Here is a 10,756-nt window from a genome sequence, read left to right as displayed (position 1 = left end):
CTTTAATGACTCGGCATACATGTATGCGTAGTATGTTCTTGATACTCATAGTTCACCAAAAATTTATGTTTATGGTCTTTTAAACTCTGGTCTTTACCGGTAAATTCACGGATGTCACTTGGGTTGCCTGCTTATAGGCGGTCGAACTATGATTCGTGGTCGCGACGTGTTGCGAATACAGGAAAATAGTTTCCGACTGGTATGCCGTATGTACTACATCCGAGAATAGCTATTTCGATCTATGCCTTCCACAAGCATGTACGCAACAACGAGTAACATGTGTTTGTCTGAGGATTCTTGAATGAGACCATCATTGGTATGAGCGTGGTGTAATACTCGTTAGGTTTAGCAAAATAATCTTAGCCTTGACGGATAGGCTGTATAGCTGATATAAAACACGTGTTTAGATGGCAACCGCCAATCTGGGTACATACAGCTAAATTCCAAAATTTCCAATTTCTTCATTTATTTTTTCCAAATGCGTTAATTACGGATAAGAAAAACTATGAATTATACATATCGGGTACGAATTCGATAAATTCGATTTTAGTTTTCTTTTCCTGTAAATTTGACTAAAGATCTATCGAATTAACTCACATTTGAGAATCGTCCTCAACTTAGTTTTACCTAAAATCCAAAGTAAATGATGAAAATATACATATCAACAAAAAAAAAGAAGATAATAGATCGTCTCCCGGACGAAGACATGCGGGAAAGGTGGGCCCACGGTTGACAAAGAATCAGCCCGGTATAACTATAACCATAATTATAATATCGTGGCTCGCTACCGATCCCTCGACTTCCTCCGGCGTTAAGGCGCGCCGGCGACTCTCGCGGCTAGCCCTGGATTTTTACCTGGGGATCTCGACGCGGAGGGCGGAGGTAGAACGGCGTAAGGTGGGGCCGCAGCACGGCGACACAATGCATCGCGACGAGCCGCAGGGCGGTGGGTTTGCGCTTAACACCTTGCCTCGCGTCCTGAACGGAGTTTCAGCTCCGGAGTGGTTTTACCTGTTACGTGCTGCACGCGTCGCCGAGAGAGCACCGAGATAAGCGCCGACATCTGAAGCACTGCGGCAGTCGGTGTCGCGTCCTCGTGTGTTAATGCGCGGAGTGCCGATCTGAGTGTCAGGTGAACAGGTCGAGAGTCTAAAAGGACCGAAGGAGGAGACACGTGGGTGTCGGAGGACATAGGTGTAGAAGAGAGGAATTACGTATGTCCCAAGTGCGAAATGAAACGTGGATGACCTGCGCGAAATTATGCAGATAAACGCGCGTTATTATTTTTTTAAAATTATAATATGTGCAGATTTTACCGCTCTTCAATAATTATAACGAGATAATACATTTGTGATCTGTGTAAACGCCTAGGGCCCAATGATTCGTACGATGTGTATCTCGGATACTTAGTTCGGGCCTCATTTGAAAGCGAGAGTTTCACGGTCTGGTGCCGATTCACGTCTCGTTCGACTTGCCAACTGCAACGGGTCATCGTTTTCTTCAGTCCACTGTGCACACGGAGACTCTATATTACCAGGGGTTCTTAATTCTTATCGGTGAGTTTTCTCTCGTAATCAGCTGGTTTGCCGCTACAATTATTGGGTAAGAATTTCACAATTCCCGTTGTCAAGTACGCCTGTACCATCTACCTTGATCTGCGGAGCTGCGTAAAAGTTCATACGCTGTTTGACTGCTTTTTTGTTGTTTATTTAAACACGGAGATGCACATAGACATAACGTGAGACATAGATGTTTGCTTCTTATTGCTAGAAACCAATGATGGAGGTAATGTAAACTTGATTAAAATAAACCGGCTGTAATTGGGTCGATTCCGAACAGATACGGAACTTTTCTCACGCACAGAATATCATGATACAGCATACGAATAAATGACAATTAACTGATAAACCACTACATAAATTGGATTTTACTTTTATCGAACCCCGTAGTACGGTGTAATGGATGAATTTCCATCTTAATCAGGGATCAAATAATGGAGTCATAACAGTAAAGCGGCGGTCCCTTAAGGCGTATACAGCCAGTACCGTTATCATTGCTTGCCGTTTCTCAAACAAGTTGTTCTGAATGTAGGTACACGGTACACACTTTCTTAATTGCACCTGCCTTTGTCCACGAGTATCGTGTTCTTAGATATACTATATAGTATAATATAATTTATGTCCAGTATGAAATTTTTTTAGTAAACATTACGCATCAGTCTCCGGCAATTGAAAATTGTATGCTGCGCATGTCAAAATCTGAAAAATATTGAGCGTTGAAATGTACCTTTTTTTTTTTTTTTACTAAATCAGAACCTCGCCGTTGATTCAATTGTCATTGGCCAACTGACAGACGAGGGTCAATTTTCACGGTTATGGAATAAACTGTCTATGTTACAATATTATTGATATGTATATCTCCGGTTTACGTTATTGTTCAACTCCTCGAACCGATCCTCTTGCCGGTTCTCGTTCAACGGCGTGGGCGAAGAAGTTTCGAGGACGGGTTAAACCGTACGTATACGTGTATTTCCGTTTACGACATACCTGTGCAGAGGTTCTCCATTCATACACCTTTCTCTAGCCACGTATTTTTATGTTTAATTTGTCCCTGTAAATTATTTCTTGTACGCGTTTTTTATGCGTCGAAACTCGCTCTCCATTCACACACCGCTTATATATTTTGCTAATTGATCTCTTTTAAACACGATGCTAATGTGGTTGTTACGAGCAAATTAAATTCTCGCCTTGCAGTGCGATAATAGATACGTATAATTACGTTCACATGTGGTAGGCTTCATTGCAGTTGCAAAGTGTCAGAAGGAGTGAAAACTCGTTGGGGAAGAAGTTTATACAGCTACATCACATGATAGATAATGTAGGTTCAACATTGATTTTCTTATCATTTCTTCTGAATCATGCCGCATCACCCGGTATATTTTGAAAGCTTCAAGAGATATCAGACAAATCCTTCGAGGGTAAATTTTCCATGCATGCGAAGTAAATGTATAAGAGAGTATATGATACACATTTGAATACCCCAAGGGTAGTGTCTTGTAAAATGCGTATACGTAATTGTAAATTGATCTGCGAGCTCATAGTATGGAGTTACAACACTTCGTCGTCGCCCATCTCACGCACTGTACTAGGTTTCACAGTTTTTCCCTCTCGAAGCACACCTGTTGATTATTGTATGGATCACGGTGTGGAGTCATTATTTATATCGTCATGTAGTCTGCAGGTTGGATTCGGCGCCCCATCATCATATTACCTGGAATTCGAATTGATTGCCCGCAAACTAAAATTTCTCGTTTTCGCTGCAAATTAAATCTAGCCAGCAATATGACTCAATGAAAACTTTTATAATCATTGTAATATCGGTGTAATATATTTTGACAATTTGGATACCTTATTGACTGCGGGTCACAGTTGAGCGTTCTGAATAAATATCATTTAAAAAAGAAATTATTGTAAGATAGAAGCGCGGGGATCTTATTGTATTACTTCTTATAAGTGTCAGCGTCACGATTTGTTATGTTGTATAGAATTAATTCACCGGTATAGAATTAATTCGAGGTTTAGTATTTCATATCAAGATCATAATCTATTTTTCGTGTCCCATGATGCATGTAATAACATACAGTTTTGTCGAACACAAAGTAAGCACTGGAGGAAGAGAAAGAAACGGTTGATTAGATTCTTTCCTGGAATTAACGTCACTCGTGCACACGATATCATCGAAATTGATACCTTATTATACGTAGAGATGTAACATATCCTGATGAATCGTGTAAGATACTCATAACAAAATGAGTATAAATTCATGCTCGGTGCCGGAGTGCTGTAGAAAAAGACGTTTCGTGACTCATTGAGCGAGGTTTCGGAACTTTGTTTTGCTCTTTATTATACCTACACATTCTAATTTTTACCTTTTCTCTGTTAAAGAGAGCGAAAAATTAGCTGAAACCGGTTTTGCCTTGATACTATACTACATGCATACGTGTACCATTAATACGATGCTGAATCCATCGTCCATCTCCAAAAATATTACACATGCAGCGATTCAAGTTTCGTGTAAAAATTTAAGTGGAAGCCAGAATTAAGATCGATAAATTGTTTGTTGATAGAATAAAGTGACCATGCTTTACATTCTTTCGAATACCTTTTCCAGCCAAAAGTGAGCATTAATTAAGATCTTGTTAATTATGACTACACATGTCGTTTTCAGATCAGCTTTCGAGTAATTATAGGATCAAGAATATATCTGTATTTCCAATGAAAATCTCGTAATATCCATTCTTTTTCAGAAATCGGATTGTTTTTAAGTCACTTTCCACATAAAATTCCGTATTCGGAATTTCCGTGCAGGTATATATGATATTCGTTTTATGGCGAGAGGTGTATACTTCCGTTCGAGGAATCGCATGTATACCGGGCAACGACAATGATAAAGTGCTGCCGTTTTCAAATGATTCGTATGTACGGTACACTCTCTAGCACACTCCGACGTGATGACTCCATTCGCAAGCTAACCATTGTGCATGAAATCGTGAGCTGAATGTATTATTGATGTTGTCTTGTACATATGGGTTTATAAATTTATGAGCGAGATGCGTCACTGTGCTCCATAAATTTCACGCGTGCTTACTTACACTTATTCATAAGCCTTGTACATACTTATGTCTACACACTTTCAGCGGATTGGCGTAATTTAAAATCAACTCAAGCAGCTATCTATTTACTATGACTTGTATAACGAACCGCAGCTACGAATAACTAAAATATCCGATCGTTTATCAATTTACTACGATCTGACACTATGCAAAGTTTCAAAGGGCAGAAATTTTTAATGATTAGTACAATATCGATTAGAGACCTGGTTTCGGTTATGGGTTTGATATGACTACTTCAGACAATTAGAACTGCAAAACTGCATGTTGCTAATGTTTTTCTCTTTTCACAGATCAAGGATGTTGCTTATCGCCGTGTTGCTCTTGGTAGCTTCGTTGTGCGTAGCACAGTCACCTCACAACACATGCGATGATCCAAACTTCCACAGTCTGGAGACCGATGAATCTAAACGGCTTGCTTGCGGTCCAGCATTCCAAAACAGGTGCTTCTGCCACATGACGTGCTACGAGGGTCGGAATCAGCACGTCGTTAACTGCACCGACGCCGGTTTCAAAAATACTGATCCCCTGGAACATCTGCCAAAAAATACCAGAGTAGGTACAATTCGGAATCATAACCACTATATGGGGTATGATTTTTTCGACCTCTTTTGTATAACCGATTGCTTGTACATATGTAACGTATGTATTGGTGAGGTTTTAAAATTCAAAAGTATAATGATAGTTTTTTTTCCAACGACATAGGTGTTAATATTTACTGGAAACGATTTGGGCGAGCTACCTTGGAACGTTTTTGGTACTTTGGACGCTTTACCCGAGCTACGAGTAATCGACATGTCACGTAATAAGATCAGGGAAATTGCGGGCAAGACTTATCACCACGTTAAGCATGTGGAGCAGCTGTTCTTGGACCACAACGAGCTCTCTTTAGATGATGGGAAGAATCATCCGCGGATATTCTCGAACTTCGTGTCACTCCTCGAGCTGCATTTAACTGATGCTTTTGAAGACGGTGCTCCAGTACAATTGGCGAAAACTCTTCACGAGATATTCGGCAACAGGTAACACAGCTATTTACGAGAAATTGGTAATTCGACTTTAATCTGCAGTTTGCCGGTACTTTAGGTCTGTGTTATTTGATGAAATTACAGCAATCTGTCGCTACTGATGAAGTTACATCTCGAGCAGAATGAAATATCCGTTTTCCATGACCCCAACGTCTTCTGCGATTTGCCGAGCCTGATGCACCTTTACTTAAGCAGCAACTCCTTAAGCAACCTTCATTTCAATCTCACCTGCTTGCCAAAACTTCAATTTCTTGACCTAGAAAAGAACAACTTCACCCACGTTCTCGAAAGGGATCTTCACACCCTGGACCACTTGGCAAAGGAGAAACGATCGATGACCGTTGATTTCAGCACAAACCCATTTCAATGTGGCTGCAAGTTGAATCCGTTCGTTCGATGGATGAACAAGACTAGAGTAATCGTTAGAAACAGGAATTACCTTCGGTGTAATAATAGTGAGTTATTATCCGTTTCACGCAGTTATATTGTCCGCTGATTATTAAATGTCATGAGACTTCCTTTATTTCAGCAGGTCCAAGTCTTCAGAAGTTTTATGAAGAGAAGCATTGCTATTCAAACCTTGGAGCTTCAGGATATCGGGGAACTACCGTCGCATTGTGGCTTCTCTCAGTGCTTCTCGTCGTTCTGATCTTGGCTTTGATTTATGTGCAGAGGGTAGAGCTGAGGAAAAAACTTGAACCGGTAATAGACTCCGTTAGTAAACGAGTCCGATACACATCGATAGCAACCGGTGAAACACGCGAAATGGGCGTCTGAGCCGAAATAACAACAAGAGAAGAAGAACTGGAGGACGCAGAGATCATCGGTTATAATAATTTAATACGCCATTCGGGTGCCGTCATCCTTGGCCGCTGTAACTGAGAACAATTGCGTTGAACAGTCATCTTCGTTGTGCATGCGATTGTGAGAGAAATTGAGATGCAGACACAATTCTACATAACATCGATTACCATGCAAGGGTAGTGCGATAAATAAAAACAAATTTTGAAATTTGAGTAAGTAATACGGTGCAAAAAAAGAAAAATTCGTAAAAACTTTCACGTTCTTGTCTGTTTGACTTCACCAGTTTTCTGATTGACAGTTAAAAAAATTGCTCTTGCTTGTGAGTAATACATGTAACTCATGTAAGAAAAGATGACTGAAAACGTATTAGGCATAAATTTATACTGACAATCGACTTGCTTCTGATGAATGTCTGTTATGAATCCCAACAGAGTGATTTGCTTTAAAAAGATATTTTGGCAACTTTTCTCGCAAATGACCCCGCAAAATCCTTATGGAAATTCGCTGGATTTTCAATATACTATACTCCCGATCACAAGTTCTAATAGACACAAATTCCAAAAATCAGTAGTTTTCGAGATACAGGCTTCGGAAGAGGTGTCCAGATTTTTTGACATCTATGGATTTCGTGATTTTCATGAATTATAAAACTTCAAGGGGACTTAAAATCAAAGATATCACTCAAAAAACTGCACGGTTGATTCTTAAAGATAGGCAGGAAACTGTGATTAATTCCATCCATGAACTCGCTGATTTACTGGAAGGAGGTGCAACGTCAGATTTCGCGTGAAGAGCGAGACCCTCCTATACTCTTGCAATAATCGACTTGTCCTATTCTGCACGCGTGTAAGTAGTCTGCGAATCGGCTGTGCAGTTTTTGAGTGATATATTTGATTTCAAGTCTCCCTTGAAGCTTTCTAATTTGTAAAAATCGCGTATTTCACAGATGTCAAAAAATCCGTACATCCCTCCTTCCGAAGCCTGTATCTCAGAAACTATTGATTCTTGGGACTTGTGTCCAAGAATACTTTTGATTCGGGAGGATATGTACCGATACAGACTGAAAATCTAGCCTATTCGACCGGGAGCCAAATTCCATAAGGATTCTGCGGGATCCTTTTTCGGAAGTAATCACTGCCTAGTATAATTACGAGTTTTTGTTCTAGTCGGCAGTAGGTATGGATTATGCAGAGGATTATGGAATGATAGTTTTAAGTCACATTGGTGATAATTTTAAGCAATATGTAGACAATAACAATGATCAGGATGTTATACATATAAAACTGGCAGCCATAAAACAGGGGCATAAGTATACAATATTCATGTCACCGTGTTTCGCGCTTCAACTTACAAGTCACGGAATATTTTATTTATATTTTTGCTACGATTTTATATCAATATTATTCATTGAACAAAAATGTTCAGAAAGATATTCATCTTACACATCAATATGTATTTAATACGTAGACGTTTATAAATTATATAAAATTATACATTTTATTGTAGATCAATAATGTTATGAAAAACAAGTATATGCTTAAAAAATAATTAAAGTTTAGTTTCAACGTTAATTAACTTTCTACAGCAATATCACACTCTTCTCGATCTGGATATTTTACCCATTTTCTCCAGCTTATCTCCATTATCCATATTATATATTACTCCTCATCAGTTTCTACGTCTTCTGAAAATCGCATGATCTCTACACTAAGTTTTTCTTCTCTGATTTTTCACCCTCTTCCAAATACGTATAATGATCTTGTTGTCAAAATTGGAAAATCAGCCACAGTAAATTTATTAATTATCTTGAAATTTTCGATAATATCTTACAGACATGCCAGAAAATTGATCAATACATTTAAATTAAATATTACTAATGCAGAAAAACGTAGGTGTACTAGGGCTCTTCGCGCTTTACTGCGTGTAGAACATAGTTGATTGCTGTCGAAGACATCCAAGACCACTCATTTGTTAGTGGATTATAACACATGCCATGGATCAATTTAGTTTGACAGCCAGCTAGAAAGGATTGTTCAATGAATGAGGTAAAATTGTATGATAATGATGTTCGAAGGTGTTGAATACTTTAAATACTGACCAGATTCCAGTATCCGTCTAACTTCATTTGGTGAAACAAACTTGTTCCAATCGTGAGTTCCTCGTGGGACCAATTTTAATACATACTCAGCTGCAATGATTGCACTAAGTAATGATGCCATACTTTTATTTATCGTTGTCAAAAAGAAGGAACCGCCAGGCCGCACTGCAGCAGTACAGCACTGTAGAAGTTGAAATTTTCAGTACTGCAAAATGAACTTATTTGCCAAAACATAGAGCTTTCATCGTATATTATACTCATTGCCTTAAATGAAAGACTTTTTAAAACATTTCAAGCATAAATGAAAAAACAAAAAAGCATTTCATGAACATATCACTACCTTCAAAAACAGTTCTTTATCTGCAACATGCTCTAGTACTTCTGAGGTGACAACAGCGTCATATTTTTCATGGTTGGATTGAGAGTGTTCCTCAATGCTGGTACTGATATAGTGTAATCTTTCTGACAGGTTTATATCTAGTTTAGCGTGTTCAGTAGCAGTTTTAATTAGTTCGGAGGATGCATCAATCCCTGTAACGTCTGCGCCGATTCTTGCCAGTGGTTCAGAAAGAATTCCACCGCCACATCCCACGTCTAGTATTTTAATGTTATTGAGAGGAAGGCAGGGTATCATACTCGTAATGCCAGTGTTGGCTAGCCCATCTCGTATAAACTGTATTCTTAAGGTATTCAGAGAATGCAGAGCTTTCATTTCTCCCGTAGTATCCCACCAATTGTGACTGATTTTCGAATGACGCTCTACGTCAGTTGCATCAACTGTTGTGTATCCAGATTTAGCTGCATCCTCGAATCCTTTACTTGATTGAGCTGTACTGAAAATTAATTGCTAAGTAAAATATCGTCATGGACATTTGTTTTTCGCTGCTAATTGTGTCTGAAAATGGAAGAGCGAAAGCATTGATAAAATATCAAGAAGTTGTTCATCGCTTTGCCATGGGATAGAGTCAAAGTTTTGCAGGGTTATGTTTTCTCATTACCTGAAGAAATGTCTTCTGACACTAGCCTTGAATGATCCAAGTAATGTAACAGACCTCATTATGATTTCTGATTGTAATGACAATAGTAAATATTGAATTATTTCAAGCGTCTATGATGTATGTTTGCTCTACCCTATCCTCTTTGATGTAAGTAACGTCCTGATATAGAAATTGACAACTTGTAATTTCCGACGCATATACACGCTACAGCTTCGTCTTCAACAGGCGACAGACAGTTGATTGATTTAGAAACCGTTGTGACTGTCGGAGAAAATATCATATGGGAATTTCTTTGTCCACGGTCGGTACATTTCAATGGTGCGTTCCGAAACTAGCTAGCAGCTCGAAAAACTCCCTAGGACGGAGGCACAGAAGACCGTGGGCAGAGCTACTTACCTCTAGGCTACTTACGAACTCGTTCGCGCTGAAGAGATAAAAGATGGCTGACAGCACTGATTATGGGAGCATAAACCCTAGCTGAAGCCCTAATTAGAAGGAGAAAGCAGCGGCGGGAATCCAAAGTCTGATTCTAATCGGTAACTTGGCGGGGGAAACTCCTAGCTTATACAAGTATACCTCCCCGCTTGCTTTATTGCTTTTGCCACCTCATGGCTGCTGCCCACTCTTTCGACCGTGCAAAAGGGAGGTCGGCTCCCGCTAATGCTTACTCTTTTTATCTAACTTTTTAATAATCTTGTCAATCTCTAGCAGTCTATGATTGTGGGTGCTCATTTCAGAATGCACCCAATATTACTGCATTCTATGGGTGCGTTCCGAAATAAGTTCCTGGTGCTGTCAATGGTCTTTTGTCTCTCTTGCGTTCCCGAGCTCGTAGGTAGCTCTGCTTCTGTCCTAAGTAGTTTTTAGTGCTACCAGCAAATATTTTCCTATCCATTTCCAGTTCAAATATTTTCATATTAAACACCTATTGAGTCACGGTCTCAATTATTTTTCAACCGTTTTCTACTGAAAATGATTATTTGTTGAATTGAAAAACCTTAGGACTGGCCATCGTATTTCTTGAGCCGTTGGTCCCATAATGAGCTTCGGTATGATGTTACTGGTTTCTTTGGGTTCAAATTAATCTGAAAATAGTGATTGAAATCGATTCTGGTATGAAAAGTTACAGATGCTAGGATTGGAGAGAAGGAAGACTTTA

General features: G+C 39.2%; 2 protein-coding genes across 6 annotated transcripts; one reads left to right on the top strand and one right to left on the bottom strand.

Moving 5' to 3' along the window:
• The first annotated feature begins 1,087 nt into the window (after window positions 1-1,087).
• LOC124408797 (trophoblast glycoprotein) lies at window positions 1,088-6,975 on the top strand. 5 transcript variants are annotated; one of them, XM_046885989.1, is made up of 5 exons: window positions 1,088-1,214; window positions 4,963-5,224; window positions 5,375-5,691; window positions 5,782-6,152; window positions 6,230-6,975. In XM_046885989.1, the coding sequence occupies exons 2-5, from the start codon at window positions 4,970-4,972 to the stop codon at window positions 6,472-6,474; spliced, it is 1,188 nt and encodes a 395-aa protein (XP_046741945.1). In that variant the 5' UTR covers window positions 1,088-1,214; window positions 4,963-4,969; the 3' UTR covers window positions 6,475-6,975. The 5 variants fall into 5 exon arrangements, with proteins under 5 accessions (XP_046741945.1, XP_046741943.1, XP_046741947.1 ...); XM_046885987.1 differs by lacking the exon at window positions 1,088-1,214 and adding an exon at window positions 1,340-1,556; XM_046885991.1 differs by lacking the exon at window positions 1,088-1,214 and adding an exon at window positions 1,678-1,839.
• Window positions 6,976-7,842: 867 nt separating this feature from the next.
• LOC124408799 (ubiquinone biosynthesis O-methyltransferase, mitochondrial) lies at window positions 7,843-9,736 on the bottom strand. The gene is made up of 4 exons (XM_046885992.1): window positions 9,598-9,736; window positions 8,940-9,432; window positions 8,600-8,780; window positions 7,843-8,520 (listed from the first exon to the last, which is right to left on the bottom strand). The coding sequence occupies exons 1-4, from the start codon at window positions 9,654-9,656 to the stop codon at window positions 8,399-8,401; spliced, it is 855 nt and encodes a 284-aa protein (XP_046741948.1). The 5' UTR covers window positions 9,657-9,736; the 3' UTR covers window positions 7,843-8,398.
• Window positions 9,737-10,756: the final 1,020 nt, after the last annotated feature.

This window comes from Diprion similis, chromosome 8, assembly GCF_021155765.1.
Source record: "Diprion similis isolate iyDipSimi1 chromosome 8, iyDipSimi1.1, whole genome shotgun sequence".
NCBI classification, from domain to species: Eukaryota; Metazoa; Arthropoda; class Insecta; order Hymenoptera; family Diprionidae; genus Diprion; species Diprion similis.
Note: the sequence above shows the minus strand (reverse complement) of the source record. Positions and strands in the feature narration are given on the sequence as shown.